This window comes from Panthera pardus, unplaced genomic scaffold (genome assembly GCF_024362965.1).
Source record: "Panthera pardus isolate Hobbes unplaced genomic scaffold, ASM2436296v1 HiC_scaffold_6, whole genome shotgun sequence".
NCBI classification, from domain to species: domain Eukaryota; kingdom Metazoa; phylum Chordata; class Mammalia; order Carnivora; family Felidae; genus Panthera; species Panthera pardus.
This window is the reverse complement of record NW_026526991.1, coordinates 115023999-115044681: the sequence shown is the minus strand read 5'-3', so window position 1 is coordinate 115044681 and position 20683 is coordinate 115023999. Positions and strand designations below refer to the sequence as shown.

The 20683-nt window shown below is 35.8% G+C and overlaps 1 protein-coding gene across 4 annotated transcripts in view; it reads left to right on the top strand.

The window, feature by feature from the left end:
- WAC (WW domain containing adaptor with coiled-coil) overlaps positions 1-20683 on the top strand; it is an 86650-nt gene that overhangs the window by 48741 nt on the left and 17226 nt on the right. For all 4 annotated transcript variants that reach the window (XM_053895459.1, XM_053895457.1, XM_053895460.1 and 1 more), the window contains exons 4-7: positions 306-412; positions 6118-6233; positions 6794-6906; positions 11213-11521. In XM_053895459.1, coding sequence (XP_053751434.1) covers positions 306-412; positions 6118-6233; positions 6794-6906; positions 11213-11521 — 645 coding nt within the window. The remainder of the gene's footprint in view (positions 1-305; positions 413-6117; positions 6234-6793; positions 6907-11212; positions 11522-20683) is intronic.

Below are 20683 nucleotides of genomic sequence, written 5' to 3'. Positions count from 1 at the left end.
TAACTTATTTAAAAAAAAAATACAAAAACAAGTTGCCAGAAATGATGTAGATTAGGTTTTGCTCATCTAAATATAGTTAACATTTTTCCTTAGGCTGTCAGCCATGTAAGATACATGCTCTTCAAGCCATATCTTTAGTTGGCTCACAAATGCTTAATATTGCAAGAAGTATGAATATGTATATATTCCTGATGCTTATGTAAAATGATTTAGGGTTACACGGTGATCTGTAGTATGGTAGAAACCAGTTGAAATTAAACATGAAATACGATTTATAATTCACTTTGCTCTTTATTTCTTTTAAGGGACCAGTTACTCTCCACAAGAAAATTCACACAACCACAGTGCTCTTCATAGTTCAAATTCACATTCTTCTAATCCAAGCAATAATCCAAGCAAAACTTCAGACACAGTAAGTATATAAACATGCTCACTTTTGGTTTTGGGTTTTTTCTGTTTGTTTCATTTATTGCCCTACCCACCTCCACTCTCCACCCCTTCAACCAAGTCTGTTGTTGTTGTTGTTGTTGTTGTTGTTGTTGTTGTTGTTGTTAAATCTAATGTCTTTTTTTTTTTTTAAGTAAATGTTGACCTTTTTAAAAATGTATTTGAAGTAATGAGCTTACCTTTTAGTAGAATTGAGAATACTTGGGAGACACCATTTTGATATTTCTTCACTTTTTTACTGTACAGAGCAAAATCTACCGTTGCAATATCTGAGATATAAAGATCTGTAGATTATGAAACTTCTATACTTACCTAAAGTGGTTTAACTTGAGCTTGTTCTCCTTCTATAATATGTACACATCTTACAACATCTGTTAAGAGCATCTCCTGGGTTACACACTGTACTAAACACTAGTGATGTGAAGATTCCTGTCCTCAAGGGAATTTAAGTCAGGAATTTTAGATATTTCTAAACTGAAGTAATAATAACTCAGCTTGGGTTTTTTAAAGTCAGGGTTCAAATGAAAGTTGTAACAAGTCCATTTTACAAAAGTTGCCAAGCATATGCTAGGTTGTAGCTATATAGTACTAAGAAAACGTGGCCCATCCTAAAGGAACTTTTGGACCTGTGGTGAAAACTGAAGAGTGAACAGTTAAAACAGTGTGCGTTAGGGGTGCCTGGGTGGCTCAGTCGGTTGGGCGTCCGACTTCGGCTCAGGTCGTGATCTCGCAGTCTGTGAGTTCGGGTCCCGCAACAGGCTCTGTGTGGACAGCTCACAGCCTGGAGCCTGCTTTGGATTCTGTGTCTCCCTCTCTCTCTGCCCCTCCCCTGCTCACAGTCTGTCTCTCTCTGTCTCTGAGAAATGAATAAACCTTAAAAAAAAATTTTTTTTAAACAGTGTGAGTTAAAGTTGCTTTGGGAGCACTCAGAAGGAGAACTCCCAGCTTGGATGAGAGTAAGATATTAAAGTACAAGTAACACTACTGAGCAGATTGAATAGAACTTAGCCAGTTGAAGAGGTCTGGAATTTGTGTGCTATGCAAAGGGAACAGCATCTACAAAGACAGTGAAGTGTGAGATAGCCCAGTGTATCTGGAGAACGGCAAGGATTTGATAGTGTGAAAGAATGGCAAGAGTTCAGGTTACAGATGTGAGTGGGAGCCAGATCACAAAAAAATAATATATCTTACCAAGGAATATGAATTTTATAGAAAGGCAGTGGAGAGCTATTGAAGCATAGAATTGGTGAGGTAACCTCATACTTGCAATTTACAAAATTCTATCCGGTAGTACCTTGGAAAATCTAGGAAGGAAAGAACAACTAGAAGACTATAGAAGTGGAGGTTGAATCCAACAGATTTTGCTTTGGTGATCATCATGACTTAATCAGCATTGAAAGGTGCTTGGGATTGATTATTTCTTGTCCCTTGTTGAAGCAGTGTGGATAGTACATTTCTGCAGAAAGTCGAAACATAAATGGTAGTATTTTCATAAAGGTAGATTTAGAATGGTTTTAAATATTGTATTAGGGTCCAGGTAGGAGAACAAAACAATACTGGATATTTCAGCACAGAAAATTTAATAGTGCAAAGAATTTTATATATAGGATTAAGCAGATACTGCATGCTTTTGAGGACTGAAGAAACAAAAAGGAACATTCGGCTATTGCATCTATAGTAATCACCATTAGGGCCAGAGTACAGTAAGAAGACGTTGTGGTTATTAGAAGCTAGTAGTTTAGAGGAGGAGTCCTGCAGAGATCTGGCTAGAACCTCAGTGGTATGAAGCTAGTTCTGGTTTCAGACAGCAGAGAGCCAGAAACTGGAGCCAGCTGTGGCTGCTAGGCTTCTCCTTTCTCCTGCCTTTCAGTCCTGTTCCAGTGCCTACTGTTGGCAGAATCTAACGGGAAGCCAGGTGACTAAATAGAATGTAATTTGCAGTATCACAGAACAGCATAGAAGTGTTGGTGTTGGGGTGCCTGGGTGGCTCAGTCGGTTGAGCCATCCGACTTCAGCTCAGGTCATGATCTCACAGCTCGTGAGTTCGAGCCCTGCGTCAGGCTCTGTGCTGACAGCTCGGAGCCTGGAGCCTGCTTCGGATTCTGTGTCTCCCTCTCTCTCTGCCCCTCGCCCGCTCATGCTCTGTCTCTCTCTGTCAAAAATAAATAAACGTTAAAAAAAAAAAAAAAATTTAGGAGCGTGGTGTCGAGACTGAGACAACAGCTTGGTAAACCTTAAGCGGTGTCTACCAAACTACTTGTGAGGAGTCATTTCCATTAAGGTGTATAGTCAGGATTTTAGGATGAATCTTTTTTGTGGAAAATGGCTCCATTAATTTACAAAGTAACAAGCAATAACTTAAAGTTCCATTTATCACTCACAATTCTGATTTGGTACTTGCTGACAGTTAGAGTGGCAGGCCATGTGGACATTAGTTTAAACAGAATCTTTATTCAAGGAAAACTCATTCTGGTTATTTTGATTTCCAAGATGACAATGAGCAGTCAGAGAAGTTTCATCAACCCAAATCATGTTAGGGGATTTCATTATGTGGGTGGATGCTGAAGACTGTACTGAAATGGAATGAATTAAGTGTTACATGTTTTCAGAATCAGGATTTCCCTTTTGGTAAATTTCAACTATAGGTATATAATTAATCTCCAAGCAGGTGTCTTTTTTATTATAATGTACCCAGTGGGCATGACACATGTTTTATTAAAAGTATAAATTTAATCTTACCTGAGAAGTTAGCTTTTCAAACTTCTGCATGTTACTTAGTTGTAAACTGACTTTCTCTTCAAATCACTTCTAATGGAAGCTTTTGAGTAGAAAATAAAACATAAAATTAGTTTTTAGTATTTTCATAGTGGAAGAAAAGATGAATATTAGGTAACTTAGGTCAACACGATATGGAATAACTTTTTAAAAAAGTAGTTCTTTTTTCTCTTCGAAGTTTTCACGTTTTAAATCTGTCTTTGAAAATCTTATTTAGTTATCTACAAAGACATTTTATTGTTGGGTGATTTATATTTATAAACTGTTGAAAATCAAATTGAAGTTGTCTTATTTTTTCAGTATTAGATTAAGATGCTCACATGTCCTGTGATGATGAACATTTATTGTGGTTTAACACAGAACCGAGCCCATGGTAACTAGGAAAAGCTTTTTGAATGCGTCCTCCTTCCTGATCTAAATCATAATAGGATTTACCTCATGTAGATTATTTTAGATTAGTTACGCGTATTTGTGATTTTTAAGAGGCCTCTAAATTGCTTCATTTAGGAAAAAAATTATTCCCATTTAAATACATAATTGGTATTTTCCCTTCTGCCTGTCCACCAATTTTGATTTGCTAAGGATTCAGTCCTAGTTTGAATTCAGTCCTAGATGACTTTGCATTTATATATCAGCTCTACTGTTATGGCTTAAGTATCTTCTGCATATTTTGGAGCTTTTCAGTTCGAGGCCCTCAGGATCTAGTTTCTGTAATCAGCCTTGCCCAAAGATACTCATCTTAATTTAAAAAAAAATTTTTTTTTTAACGTTTTTATTTATTTTTGAGACAGAGAGAGACAGAACATGAACAGGGGAGGGGCAGAAAGAGAGAGGGAGACACAGAATCCGAAACAGGCTCCAGGCTCTGAGCTGTCAGCACAGAGCCCAACGCGGGGCTTGAACTCACGGACCGTGAGATCATGACCTGAGCTGAAGTCGGATGCTTAACCGACGGAGCCAACCAGGCGCCCCACAGCTTAATTTTTTAAAAATTAGAAATTTATCAGAGAATTCTTAGGACTCCATGAAATTCTTTGTTACAGTAAATGCTATCTTCGATGTTGTTGTTCAGTGAACTGTTCCTTAATAACCATTCGTAGGTTAATTGCAAGATTAACCATTTCTTTCCCATGGTCTCACTTGGGCAAGAAGTAGTGGGATTCTGTATTCCAAGAAAGACAGTAGAAAGGGATATGCTTTTTTAAAAAGAGAAAAGCAGTGTTTGCGTAAGAGGTAAAAGACATTTTGAATTGGAGAACAGATGGTGCCTATGGAGTACTAACTGTTTAGTACTATTCGTTAAGAGCAGTTGTTTTCATTCTTTCTCAAGATCTTTCTACATTCATGAGTTTTGAGAGCCTTTGTTTTTTGTTTATCTTCTATCAGTATTTGCCATATTAAAAATTAAAACTTGATAAATATGAAAAATAATTTTTAAATTGGTCAATTGTAAACCCTTTATATGTTAGCGTATGTAATGTTTTTATGAAAAATAACTACAAAACAAAAAAATAGAATCGAATTATCTCTTTGACACTTGTCTTAATAGAAGATAACCTAGAACTTCACATCTGCTCTGCATTCAATCTCCCATGGTTGGGTTCCTGCAGCTTGGTACTTGTAGGCTACTTCTGGAAACTAGAAGGATTGAGAGTTAACTTCCCATTGGTATCAGAAGTTTGGAGGCACATGGGTGATTTCCAGTAGCTTCATTCTTGGGGAGCATACTCCCAAGAGCATAAATGTGGCAGAATCTGCAATATTTTTTCATCTACCCTCAAAATTATTGTGACCTATTTAGAATTGGAGTTGATTTGGTGGAAATAATGGGCATCCAGAAACATAGGTGTTGACCCTTTTTTCTGTCACAATTAGTTTTGTGACCTATGGACAACTTGTAAGTTCGTTCTCTAGGCTTACTTCCTACTTGGTGAAATTAAAGCAGGGCATGAGAGTTTGTTCTTCAAGCTTTAAAATTGTTCACTTTACACCGGTGACCCCAGAAGAAGTGTGGACTACCAAAGTATGACATTGTTTCATTTTGATCTCAAAGCTCCTTTGAGAAAATAGTCAACTTCATCTAGAAGTACACTTGGAAACCTATCCGATTTCCTGGGGCCAGTGCAGGCACTTACTTAGACTTCATACTTTTTGAGATCAGTTCCATGGAAATGGGGCCTCCTTTCAGACTTTTCTAATTTCTTTATAATTTAACAGTATCTATAAAATACCTAGAGAATGTGAGAATTTTTGAAAGGCTGGTTTTTGTTACAGGGAAATGAGTGATGCTGCTGACCCTGTGTATTAGACAAGGTTTAGCTAACACTTGGCCCATCTCATGGATTTTGAAGGTGAAACAAATTTATAGCACAAGGCTGTGTTTACATTTCTTTTTTTAATTTTGTGCCTTTTTTTTTTCCACTAAGTAAGTTAATATAGGCAGGGTGTTCTCTCTTACATTGTATGTGAGTACTGTTGTGCCATAATGAGTTTAGAACTGCTGCACTGTCCTGTCATCAAATCAGTCAGTTGAGTGGGTTTTCTAAAACACTCTCCCTCCCGCTGCCGTGTGACTGGATTTCAGCAATTAAAATTACAATAATGGGCAACTTTTTGTAATGCTTTTCTACAGTCAAGATGTGTTAATTTTGCATTTCTTATTCTGTGCCTAATCTAATGTAATCTGTTTAATTTTATAGGATTTTCTATTGTTATTTTTGATGGTTTTCAGTAGACCAAGGTCTCCTAAGATATATATACAGAGAATTACATTCTAGATCAAGATCCCTTTGTTTTATAGTCTTTTTCCATATATATGCTTTGAAAACCTTTGGCATTCTTGATATTGATTGATTAGCATTAACATTTTCTAACTTGTAAAAATGTATTTTTAAGCCTTATGATTCTGCAGATGACTGGTCTGAGCATATTAGCTCTTCTGGGAAAAAATACTACTACAATTGTCGAACAGAAGTTTCACAATGGGAAAAACCAAAAGAGTGGCTTGAAAGGTATTTGCTCTTATTGAAAAATATTTCTTCTTGATTCTACAAGTTAATATCTTAGAACATTCTGAGTTTAGATTTCTTATAGTGAAACTCCTCGTTCTCCTCTTTAGTTGTAGGAGTTGGCCCATTGTGTTTTCTATAATTTCTCTTAAAAAAAATAACTTGGACAGATAAGCAGCTGTCCCCAAGGACTTTGTAAACAGTATATTTAATTATAATTTTATATCATCCTATATTTATGTGTCTTATAATTTGTAATAGAGATCTTTATAATTCTTAAAGGATAATATGTTTCCTTCGTATATGTAGAATTAATATTGGAGAGTTTTGGTTGTAGGGTTAATGGCATATAAATAATTGCTATAATATTGCCATCACTGAGAAACATTAATGTTCTGTTAGCTATGTCTCTCTCATCTTCCACACCACTTGATAGTATGGCTGTGTTCAGTTCTTTTATTTTCCATATACCATTTTGTTTTGACCATTTGTTGAGAAGTGGCACATGTAAACTCATTGTACTTGATATTATTTTTATGGGTTTATCCATGTTTTATTTTTAGAGAACAGAGACAAAAAGAAGCAAACAAGATGGCAGTTAATAGCTTCCCAAAAGATAGGGATTACAGAAGGGAGGTGATGCAAGCAACAGCCACTAGTGGGTTTGCCAGTGGAAGTAAGTATTAATTATTTTCTTTGCAACAGTATAATGTTTGATTCACTCCTGTAGATCATGTATTTATCTCTGTATGCATAACTGTTTACATATGTAAACTAAAATAATAGTAACATACAGGGTTTCTTTTATGTCAGATCTGTCCCCTTAACCTCCACCATTTTGATTGCTGAAAAGAAAAAGGGTGCACAGAGGAATAGTACATCTATGTATTCATCACTACTCATAATGGCTATAATGCAGCCGAATTGGTGAGAAATAAAATTTCATAATGTGGACTGACTGCTTTTTAAGGCAGGAGTTTTGTGTTTTTTCACCTTTCCTGAATTGTGTCCTATTAAACTGGACAGTGAAATCCCTTCCAAAACTCAGTGTTTCCATCTAATTATTGATTTGTGGCCACACACAGATCGTGACATCCAAATATCGGTGCTTTGTGTTTATCAGGGAGTAACTTTTTTATCCTCATAGCTGGATACTGATTTTGTCATAATCCTAGATCTGTATAACGTCTCCATAATGTGGGCATACCTTAATATTTTTTGAGGTCAGATTATGTCTAAGTGGGACAGTATGAGTCCTATACTTTTATTTCTTAATTCAAATTGAGTTTGAATTTGAAGCTTTTTACTAGTGGTAGTCTATTCCCAGTGGCTTCCCTTGCCTGGAATAGAATTTAAATGCCACTGTAGAATTTTTAGGCTCTTTGTCAAATTTGAAATTTTGAGAAGAATCTTAAAAAGATGTGTTCTGGAAATTCTTGGACTTAAGCATTTGAATCTTCCTCCTGTAACTTATGTAGGGGATGTGTTTGGTCTCAGCAGAGGATGCTGATTTTTTGATGGGAAAAACTTTAAGGTGAAACAGATAGTTAACAGTTCTTCAGCACTGAATGTTTAATTTACATTCCTTGGAACATTTAATTTTTTTATATTCGTGAGATTGTACTTAATTCTCAGAAAACAATGACTTAAAGTACTGAAGTAAAATTAAAACTATTTTGAGACAGAAGGCTTGGGTTCTAGGTCCATTTCACTTACTACCTTAAGTAACTGACTTCTGGCAAACAATCAAAAATGAGATAAAGGGTTTTCTTTCCAGGTTAAAAAAAAATAGCAGGAAGGCTTATGGGCCTTCCGAACAAACTGCAGAAAAAGGGATATTAGGAGGTATGGAGAAGGAGTGGCACATGGGTGTAAAAATAATAACTTTATTAAGGTATTGGGGCAGGCCTCTGAGTGGCTCATGGTTCCCGGATAGGAAAACAGAGCATAGTGTGTCTGCTTTATTCTTTCCAAAACAAAATACTCTTATCAGTTAAGTCTCTTTTCCTCCCTTGAGGGTAGAGTACATGAGAGAAGTAGTTAAAGATCTGATGCAAATAATGATGGAAGTGAAAATGTTATTTTTTTTGTCTTTTTAATAAACCACCTTTAAGGAAATAAAATCAGTTTTTAAATTGTGTGCATCTTTTTCTTTCAAAGATGAAATAGTTTTTTCCTTTTTTTCATAACTTCACAAGTGAGGCATGTTTATTGTTAAAAAATTAGAGGGGTCAGTTTTAAATTCCGTCAGCCAGGAACATTTGGGGTTATACTTTTTTTCTATATGCTTACAAATGTTTATAAAAACTACATATATTTATGTGTGTGTGTATATATATATATATATATATGAGATGATATGTTACTGCTTTTAGTCTTTTCTTTTGTTAATTAGTATTTCAAGGAAATGTTTCTTTGTCAGTTTATAAATCCATATGTGTTAAATTGGCTGCATGGTTTTCCATTTTTGGTTGTGCCCTCGTATATAAATAAGATACTTAGGTGGTTTTTTGCCTTTTCCTAATGTCAACAGTGCTGCGATTCCTATTATTACTTCCTCAGCCAAATTCCTCGAAGTGCAAATGATGAGTCAGTAGGTCTGACTTTGTGTTGAAATAGAGTCATGAGTCACACCTTTTCAGTTTTAAGTAATGTTTGAGAAAAACCTTGACTTTCTCCTTTTATTTTTCCTTAATTGATCAACTGATTTGTACTTAGGTGTGGTAGTAATGAAGTCATTATGCCATTTCAGTGCTTAACTTGGTCTATCCAAAAAATGTTGGCAACTTTCCCATATGTCCAGTGCATTGGTGTTCATATAGGATAAGGCCTAAAGCTTTGTAGTTCATAAATGCCGATAAAATGTGTGGGGCGAGGCGGGGCAAGATTGAAAGGTTTTATATGTAAAGACATCAAGGTAGAAAATAGATTTGTTTTTTGCACTATAGCAAATAATGTTATCCAGAACTTGACATTGAAAACTTTCTGGATAAAATTTTTAATTTGACATTATTGCTGCTAGGTTTTCATTGTCTTTAATCTGTGCCTCATAGAATGATTGCTCTGTGCTTAGAGAAACCTTAATTTGGGGTTTCTCAACAGTAGCACCGATGACATTTTGGCTTGGGAGATTCTTTGTTGTGGGACGCCGTCCTCCATACCTGTATACTGTGCCTGGCCTCTGCTTGCTGGGTACCAGTAGCACACCTCCTCTCTCCCCAGTCTTGACAACCAAAAATGTCTGCAGACATTTGCCAAATGTCTTTGTTGTGGGGGGTGTGCAAGCAGAGTCATTGCGTTAACTGTGTTTTGTCTAGAGTTGTGAATAATAGAAAGTTGTTGCAGCTGCTACTTCCTTAGCTCCTGTAATCCTGCTGCCATTTTTTTCCCTAAAGCTTAGAAGTGAAGAAGTATCAGCTTTAATTTTCATCTGAATGCATTTGCTTGTTGTACTTTGACTCCAGTCATACAGAACTGAAAGGGACTTTTGTTGGTGTCCAGGAAAAAAAAGTTCTTGGTAATCAAGTGACATGATTAGGGGGAATTGGGCATGGTGTTATTTGTTTTATCTGTCCCGAAAAGTTTCTATTGTAGCGGTATTCTTCCCAGGAAGACATTCTAGAACAAAATTTCTTAAGTTTCATGTGCTGCATGCAAGTTGATGGTTTAATGATGAGTTAATATCATGCAACAGATGTTTGTATTCTGCTCTGATAGCTCAATCTGTGTGTTCATTTCTTTTTTTTTTTTTTTTTTTTTTTTGCTAAGGTTAATATATGTGTAACTTATAACATTGAATTTCATTTATTAAGTCAAAAGACTGTGTTTTCCTACAACTGAAGGTTTTTTTGGCAGTTCCCAGTACATGTTGTTTAGCATAACACGTAGGAGTTGTGCACTGAAGATTTGGAAACTGACTTGTAGTTTCAGTATACTTCCTTCTTTGCACTGTCTTGATCTCTAGACTCAGAGGAACCACGAATTGGAAAAAAACTAAAATATTCAACAGGGAGGGCATCCTTTGGTAATGTTATCATTGCATATGTGCTTGAATCTTAAGATGTTTCTCTACTTGAAAGTTGCTTAATTTTTTAGTTATAAATTAGACTATTAGAATTTTGGCTATAGAATTTTTGATAAATCCAAATTTTGTTATCATGATTGTTGAAATTTTCCTTGTACTCTTTTTTGGAAGTAGAATATTTCTGAGGTTTCAATATTTTTGTGACTTTAAATCGGAAGGAGATGTTTTTAATAGAACTGGTAAATAGCGAGTAGAATTTTCTGACTGTGCTGCCAGATGTAGGCTTTGTATTTTCAGGTAGCATTATCTATAACTTGAGTTTATAACTAAATGGTATTATTAGCATTATTAAAAATATGAACTGATTTATGTTTTGAAAGCACAGTACATCATAAATTCAGCCATCCCAAAATAAGGTCATTTAAGCCCTAGCACAAACTACTTTAGAGACCACTAGTTAGCTACTTTACTATTCAGAACAATCAGGCTAATAAAGCTGATATTCCTTTGCCGTTGAACCACTGTGGATAATTCAATTATTAGAACCTGTGGTCCATATTTTAAAGGAATGGACCATTTCCCTTTTCTATTTTAAAATATTTAAAAGGGTTTTCATTTGAGTAAAATGTTATAACTCCATATATTTATTTTTTCCATGTTTTGTGTGAACTGTGGTGTGGTTCTAAAGAATCGCCCGAAACTAGTAGCCCACTTGAAGTCTGAGTATAGATTAATGCTTAATTACAATTGAGCTAAAATTTCTCTCTTTCAGTATTCGGATTTTTATATATGCTAGTGGTAAAACTGCAGATACTAACTGGGCTTGCAGTTTTATATCAAGATACAAGTACAGGTATGTTGCTAAATTAGCTGATGTTAAAGACAGGATTCTAACGTAATCTTTTTTCTTCCCCCTTCCGTCATTCCAACATCTCTTTTTTCGAACTGTGAACTAAAGTGGAAGACAAGCATTCCAGTGATGCCAGTAGTTTGCTCCCACAGAATATTTTGTCTCAAACAAGCAGACACAATGACAGAGACTACAGACTGCCAAGAGCAGAGACTCACAGTAGTTCTACGCCAGTACAGCACCCCATCAAACCAGTGGTTCATCCAACTGCTACCCCAAGCACTCTTCCTTCTAGTCCATTTACGCTACAGTCTGATCACCAGCCAAAGAAATCATTTGATGCTAATGGAGCATCTACTTTATCAAAACTGCCTACACCCACATCTTCTGTCCCTGCACAGAAAACAGAAAGAAAAGGTATGCCATTATTACCAGATGATGCACGTTGAACTATAGTTTCTGAGTTTTTGATTATATTACATTATCTCCATTAGCTTGAATAAGACTCTTTAAAAGTCTTTTGGAATGTTACTGCATAGATTTAGGTCTAGAGTTAGCCATATTTAGCTTTTTCTTTTAATTTTTAATTATGAAGCTTTTGCACTGTTTTTTGCCTTTGACACTTTGAAGTCACGTGCTTAATTTATAACAGTAATGGTTTAAATAACTTCTCAAAGTCAAAGGACTGTCCCTTCATATTTGTATAATTTTCAGTTTTTGTAATAATTGTCATGATGGTTTAGTTCAGATATGGTTTCAATTTTCTGTTAATTAAAATTTAATATGAATATAATATGAATAGACATTTTAAAGCTTGTTATTTCTGCATACCGTGCAACTATTGGTTTTAATTTGTGAATTAGAAAACTGTGTCATGGGCCATAAGATAGAGTCTTAATGTCTGAAATAGAACTTTAATCTGAAGAGTAGAAGTTAAACTTTGCAACCCAAATTGTGTTTTTATACAACTCAGTGCTGATAACCGTAGCTTGTTAAAAGACTTAAGAGAAAAATTGTGGCAACAACTACTTGGGAGGTAACACACAACAGAAGCAGAGCGATGAGATAATTATATCTGCGTGGACCACAGTTCTACTAAACTTCACACGTAATAACGCGTTTTAAGACATAAAGGCAATTAAAAGGCATTAAGGAAGTAAATTATGGGCAAGACCCATTAGCTGACTAATTGGCAGGTTAGCATCAGTAACTGTTGAGAAACTTTTAAACGTCCTATGAGTTTGGGAGATGCTACATGGATCTGATGAGTCTTTAAGCTTTTAATCTATTACCCGATTCGGTATTTCACATTAATTTGTTGACAAAGGGTTCTCATAGTTTGGTTTCTTTTGCTTCTTGTTTCCTTTTATGCATGTTACTTGAATTTCTCTTGTAGTAGTGGTTACATATTAAGCCACAGACTTTGATCGCATAGTCTTTTTAATACATTAAACCTTAAGCAGGTTGTTCCAAATGTCAGATTCCCCTAAGATGGTTTGTACCAGAATTCATACGTGTAAGTCCTATTTACCTTGATGCAGAATTAAGTTGGTGAAGAGAATTCTTGAGAGATGAAATCTGAATTAATGCAGTAATTGTTAATGTGATAGAACTTTCTAAAGGATGTTAATGGTTTATAATTTTGATTATTTGGTCACAGAAATTTTATTTTAAAATCCTGTCAGTTAAAATCCTGTGGCCTTTAAAAAGTCTTTGTCTCATTTCCTCTCTCATTCATTTAACACTTACTTCTTAGCTCTTACCTCCCTTTTGAAATTCCTTCTTTCCTTAGCTTCTGGGATACTGCCACTCTTCAATTTACTAATGCTCTTTGCCCTCCTTAAATATCGGTATCGTTCAGCCTTTTCCTGTGGTTTGTTCTTTTTTTCTTGCTCAGCATGTTCTCTTTTGCTGAACAGTTGTTCTTGTGGCTGCTTTGTCTACAAAGGTGACTCCCAAATCTTTATTTCTAACTCCTACTGCATATATGTGTCCCAGATTCCTCCCTTTCCCCACAATTTATTCTTAGGTTCTCAGTGAGTAACTACACTATTCTCCCAGCTATTCCTTGTTCTTCATCAAGGTTCATCTGCACCTACCCTTACCTGTCTATTGACAAATCCTGGATTCTGCCTTCTGTATCTTGTGTGTGTGTCTGTGTGTGTGTGTGTGTGTGTGTATCCTTTCTCTGGTTATTGTTACTACCGTTATTGAAACTCAGGGCATCTCTTTTGAAATAACTATCTGATAACCGCTCTGCTTCCTTCTACCCAGACTTATGGTGGCATCATCATAAAATTTAGGTTGGATTGTGTTAACTTCTTTGTTTAAAATTTTCTAATAGTTTTCCATTATCCACAGGATAAAGTCCATACTTTTTAGTAAGATGATCATAGCAAGTACTTGATAGTCTGGTTGCCGCCTGTCTGACTGGCTTGATCTCCACCATTCCCCATATTTCATCTTTTGCAAACTTGTGCATTTCTTAGGGCATGTTATATTCTTTCATGTTTTGAGCCTTTGCTTAAAAGGACATGTTTGTTCTTCCGTTCCATCCTGTTGAACTCAGTACTCTTTCTTTAAGAGCCAGCTCTAATGTCGTTGGGTTTTCAATGTCTCTCCCAGTCTCTGTGTTTCCCAAACATCAGGTGCTTTTATTTATTACAGCACTTACACATTTTAATTTTAGTTCCTTTAATTAAACTGTTTAGGGTTAGATGTTAATTGCATGTTGAACTTGTTTCACCTTCTGCCCTCTCCCTCCATGCTATAAGCACCATTCCTGACAAACTTTTTAAACATCATTAAAAATTAACTGTGTACCAGGTTTGGGGCCAAGTGTTTATCATACAATTTAGTTTATTCCTTAAAACATAATTATACGGGAAGGTGATGTATCTCTCAGCTAAGAAGAGCCTGAATGTTGCCACCTGGTGTTAGAGGCAGCTTCGCCATTGTTTCCATTAAAACTGTAGGTAATGAAAGACACAAATCTATATTAATTTGGAGTCCAGTAACTCAAAATTCCTGACAAATCATAGGTATTTTAGGAAGAACCTTGATTACTTTGGAATTGACTATTGATAGAGGGAAAATCGTATAATCTTTGCAGGTACTCCTTGCCTCCGAATTGAAGACAATATTCTTATATGACTGTTTGGATCTTTTCGGATTGTTTAGCACTTAGTCTAAATTTGTGAACTGCTCATTAATTTGAAATATTTTTTTTTCCTCAATGGAGACATCCATGTTATTTAAGTTAAGCTTCCTATTGACTCTTCTCATCAATACAGTGATTTCCTTGTTTGGATTTGCCCTAACAAATAAATTTATATTGAGAGGTTGATGGTTCTGGTAAGATCAGACTCTTTGGACTCTTGGTAATAAGTGCTGATAGTATAGCTAAGCTCTATCTAGGGATATCAGTGGTAGGGTGCTGTATTAAGTAATACAAGAGCAAGGTCTTTGTTTTGTTTACCACTGCTCTGTCTCTAGTTGTTGACAAAATAATAGGCAGTCAGTAAATATTTGTTGTAGATGGATAAATACCTGAAAGAAGGGTAATGAGTGTGTTAAAGGTTGGGGAAACACCTGCAGTGGTCATGTTTTAAGAAATGTATTTGCAGAAATAAAGTATTCTCTATTGTGAATCTAATTAAAAGATACCAGCAATAGATTTAGATGCCAAAATGCCAGTGTGCCTTTTGAGAAAAAGAGCCCAAGATAAATTCAAATACTTGCTTGAGAAGCCAGAGTGTGGAGAATCTGAAGCTCCCGTTTTCTAGGGAACAATCCTGGTGTTCAGTAGAGTGAAATAAGGTCGTGTATCTTTAGATCTGTATCTGTTGCTAGGGTAACATTTGAACATCTGCTGGCAAGATTACTCTCCTGAACAACCGTATAACAAAGTAACAGAGATAGTGATGTGCTTAAAAACCTAAAATTTGATTTTTATCGGTTGGTACCCCCATTGACCATTCTAAATCGGTCCTAACTCTGCCCTCCCTTCTGGATTTGTGACATGACAAAATGAGCAAGAGACCTTTGCTTTGGCCAAATAACTGCCAGTCCAGAGGAGTTTAATGACCTTAATTATGAAGTTTCTTATTTAGTAATTTAGAGTTTTGATTTATTAGCATAGATAAGCTTGAAAAGTAAAGCAAAATGGCCACAGAAGCAGATCTATTCAGTGATTTACAAGATAGCTTTTAGGAGATTAGCATATCTAACCATTTACTTGGTTCCACACTCTTAATCTAATGGGAGGGGAGATTAGTCCTTCATTAACATGAGGTGTGAGTTAGGCACTTGGAATAAATTTCCCTTTTGTGTTTTGATGGTATCTGTAGTCAGTGTGAAACCTGAATGAACCTGAAGACTTAAGTTGGTCATTAACCAGCTGTAGTGGGCCACCTTCAGCCCTGAGTTGCTTTGCTTTATAATAATTTTTGGGATTAATAACTATTCATGAAAATTAATAAGACTGGCCATAGAGTTACTCAAATTTTGTTGAATAACTGAATACATTAGTGGAAGAATTTAGTCTGTTTTAATCAATAAGTTTAAAATGATGTTAGTCAACCTAAGATGGCACTTTGAACAGTGGTGCAGGAGAAATGCAGTACCTGTGATGAAAGAATATTAGAAAATACAGTTTTAATTTGAGAGGTAGGGAAGGACTTTTTAAATCAAGACCCAAAATGCATTTGCCTTTGAAAAAAATGTTGATAGATTTGAACACGTAAGACAAATGAGCAATGGATATGAACAGGCAATTATAGAAGAGGAATTTAAAATTGCCAGCCTTGGCTTACAGTTATAAAAAATTAACTTAATGGATCAGAGACCTTAAACCTAGGAGCTAAAACTATAAAACTCTCAGAAGAAAACAGGTGAAAATCTTTAGGACATTGGATTTGGTGGTGATTTCTTAATTATGATACAAAAAGCACAGGCAGCAAAATAAAATAAATTGAACTTCATCAAAATTAAAAACTTGTGCATCAGAGGACACTCTAGAGTGAAAAGACAATCCACAGAATGAGAGGAAGTAAATTGTAAATCATATGTCTGATACAGAATTAATGTCCAGAATATATGAAATCCTGTAACTGAACAATTAAATGAAACAACTTGGTTCAAATATGGGCAAAGGATTCGAATAGACGTTTCTCCAAGGAAGATGTTCTAGTGGCTAGTCAGTAAGCTGAAAAGGCATTCAGCACGGTGAAATACATAGTTCACACCCATAGGATGACTACTATAAAAACAGCAATGAAAATAAGTGTTTTTGAGGATGTGGAAAAAATTAGACCCCATGTACATTTCCTGTAAGATTGCAAAATGATGCAGCTCCTTTGGGATACAGTGTTTCCTCAAAAAAACAAAACCTGGAATTACCATAGGATCAGACAATTCTGTGCTTAGGTACATAGCCAAGAGAAGTGAAAGGGAATCAAACAGGTATTAATACATGGACGTTGTTCTTACCAGTATTCTTTACAGTAGCCAAAAGGTGGAAACAGTCCAAGTGTCCATCAGCTGAAACAGGATAAACAAAATGTGTGACACATGCAGCGTTACCCTGAAAAAGGAAGGAATTTATGACACATGCTGCAACATGGATGAACCTTGAAGACCTTATGCTAAGTGAAATAAGCCAGACCCAAAAGGACAAATACTTGTGATTCCGCTTCTATGTGGTACTCAGAGTGAGCAAATTCAGAGACAGAAAGTAGAATAGTGACTTCCAGGGAGCAGGATGGTGAGGAATCCTTGTTTAATTGGTTACAGAATTTCTGTTTGGAGAGATGGAAAAGTTCTAGAGATGAATAGTGGTGATGTTTACATTGCACAACAATGTATATACTTAATGCCACTGAATTGTGAACCTAGAAATGGTTAAAGTGGTAAATTTTATATTGTATGTATTTTAACAGCATAAAAATTTTCAAGAGAAAGCTTTGTCAATACAAATTGGAGAGTAAAATGAGATTTTTCATCCTTAAGATTAGTGACAGTTAACAGTTGAATGTGGGGAAGCACAATCGGTGGGAATATATAAGTTGGTTATTGCAGGAGTCATTTTAATAAAATCTGTTAAAAGTTTTAAAATGTTTATCCTTTATATCTGTTAGCCTAAAGATTTTCTCAGTTGAATAAAAAAGCAAGTTGCAAAAATATATCCTAATATATTTCACATCAACACCATACTTAAGTACCTTAGTGGATGGATAGATGATTTAAAGTATTCATGAGTTATCAAAGTAAAAATAAATGAAAGTCACAGATTATATTGCTGTCAACAAGCTACTTTACAGTTTTGTTTTGTTTTCTTATTCTACTACGCTTGAATACTTTGTTTCCTTTGCAACTTCTCCATGTTGTAATTTTCAGTGTCACACCACTGCTACAAAATAGGACAAAACAGACTGCCCTTGTTGCATCGGGTTTGTACTTGTTTGCATGTCCTGGTGGAGTGGCATTACAGCAACTGTCCAGACATCATAGGAGATTAATGTTTAGAAATGCAATATAGTACCTTTTACTCTTTAAGTGCCGTATCTGTTTAGATCTTACTGTGTAGTTCAAAAAGGAATTACTTGGCATACCAGCAAAATGTAGGTCAGAAATAGATTTTGACTTTGGTTTATGCTCTTGGATATTTTGAATGGGTGCCTAGAATTAGAAGAGGTGAATGTTACTTTTAACCTTAACAACTCAGAGTGTAGTAACAGATTTCTGTGTGATTTGTATGTGCAGTTTAGTCTTTAGTAGGTTTCGCCCCCTACTGGTAAGCGTTGGAAATATAAATGAATAATTCATATTTACAGGCATAAAAGGAAAGAAAAAGGTTTTGTCAATGCTATATATACAGAAGTTAAAATCAGAGGATAACATACTTATTTTAAGGCTCATATTAAAGGAAATAATTGGTTAGAGATCTGTAAATCATAGAAATATCAGATGGGAAAGTGACTTAATTTAAGTTTAAACAGCTTTGGGAAGAGACTAAAAAAACGCTCAAAGGAACCTAGGTTGGTTTGAATGCTTGGGAAAGTTTGCTTTTAAAGGAATGAGACCAGGCTGATATTCTTTAAAACTGAAAGCCTATAGGAATGGCTTTGTAATGCAAAATAGTTTTTATTTATGTTTGATACACACTTGTAATGAGCATGTTATTAAGTATATCAGCCTTACTTCCTAACAGATTAGATTCCAGATTAAAAGGTCTCATAGAAATGTTAATTACAATTAAATACCTGAGGGTACCTGGCTGGCTCAGTTGGAAGAGCTTGCAATTCTTGATCTCAGGGTTGTAAGTTCAAGCCCTAAATGAGGTGTAGAGATTACTTAAATAAAACTTAAGAAAATTAAACGTCTATATAGAAAAAACTATATTTTGGAGGTTTTTAAAAATAGACCTACCCTATGACCCAGCAATAGCATTGCTAGGAATTTAGCCAAGGGATACAGGAGTACTGATGCATAGGGGCACTTGTATCCCAATGTTTATAGCAGCACTCTCAACAATAGCCAAATTATGGAAAGAGCCTAAATGTCCATCAACTGATGAATGGATAAAGAAATTGTGGTTTATATGCACAATGGAGTACTACGTGGCAAAGAGAAAGAACGAAATATGGCCCTTTGTAGCAACGTGGATGGAACTGGAGAGTGTGATGCTAAGTGAAATAAGCCATACAGAGAAAGACAGATGCCATATGTTTTCACTCTTATGTGGATCCTGAGAAACTTAACAGAAACCCATGGGGGAGGGGAAGGAAAAAAAAAAAAAAAGGTTAGAGTGGGAGAGAGCCAAAGCATAAGAGACTGTTAAAAACTGAGAACAAACTGAGGGTTGATGGGGGGTGGGAGGGAGGGGAGGGTGGGTGATGGGTATTGAGGAGGGCACCTTTTGGGATGAGCACTGGGTGTTGTATGGAAACCAATTTGACAATAAATTTCATATATTAATAGTGAAAAAAAAAAACTATACTTGATGACTGTTCCAAATATAATTTCTTATATTTTTTAAAAAAGGGATTGAGTATAAGATATTTTTGAGAGACACAGAGAGAGTGCGCACGAGAGAGAGAGAATCCCAGGAGGGGCAGAGGGAGAGAGAGAGAGAAAGAGAAGTGGGGCTTGTGTTCCTTCTACCTGAAGGGGAACATGAGCTCACACCATGTGGGACTCAAACTCATGAACTGTGAGATCATGACCTGAACCGAAGTCCGATGCTTAACGACTGAGCCAGCCTGGTGCCCGAATGTAAGATTATTTAAAATAAGTTTAAATAAGTTAAATTTATCTCTAAGACTGTATACTGTTAATCCCTGTTTTGAAAATAGCATAAAGTAAGCCGTTAATTGGCTGTTTGGAGACCTTAGGCTTTCCACCCCATTATCATAAGTTCTACACCTAGAGGTTAAGAGGGAGAGGGAGAGCACATGTATGTGGACCTGGGCCTTAATGACAGAATCAGGCACCCATTCAACAAACACTTGTTGATGCCACCTTGTTGCCAAGTCCTATTTTTGTACCAGGGCTACAGAAGTAAATACAACAAAATTCCTCTCTTGAAGGAGTTCAAGTTCTAGTAGGAGGGAAACATAAAGATAATAAACTATATAATAGAAGATGCTGAGTAATATGATAGATCTGTGTTAGGACAGTCAGAACTCAGAGGAAAGGTACCCAACTAATACCTTTTGTGATATTAAAAAAAAAATTTTTTTAATGTTTATTTTAGAGAGAGACAGAGCACGAGTGGGGGAGGAGCAGAGAGAGAGGGAGACAGAGTCAGAAGCAGGCTCCAGGCTCTGAGCTGTTAGCACAGAGCCCGACATGGGGCCCAAACTCACGAACCACAAGATCATGACCTGAGCTGAAGTCGGACGCTCAACCGACTGAGCCACCCAGGCGCCCCACCTTTTGTGATATTTTAATGATAAAACTAAGACTGCCTTTTGGGGTAGCATATTTATATTAATAAGCTCCATTATTTTCAGTTATACATGTAGATTGAGGTAACTAATATTTTAAATGTATAACGTAACATGCTTTGGAAGGGCGTTTGCATGGGTATGTGTCTTAGGGTGGAGCTATTATTTAAAATAGCATGGAAATATTTATATGAGGAATCTAAAAATATAAAACCAAGCTTATAGATACAGAGACCAGATTGGTGGTTGCCAGGGGGGAAATGAGTAAAGGAAGTCAAAAGTATAAACTTCCAGTTATAAAATGGAAGCATGGGGACAATAATGTGTAGCATGGCAACTATAGTTATTAATACAGTTAATATTTGAAAGTTGTGCATATTTGAAAGTTGCCAAGACAATCAATCTTGAAAGTTCTCATCACAAGAAAAATAATTTCGTAATTGATCATTTCACAATATATATGGATAAAGATTGTTGAACACCTGAAACTAATACAGTATTGTATGTCAATTATACTTCAATTAAAAAAAACAATCGTATACTGAAGACCTGCCTTGAAAAAAAAGATTTAGTTTCCCTGTCTTGCATCTTATCCTTAACTCTATTCACTCCTGTATGTTTGTGGTATGCT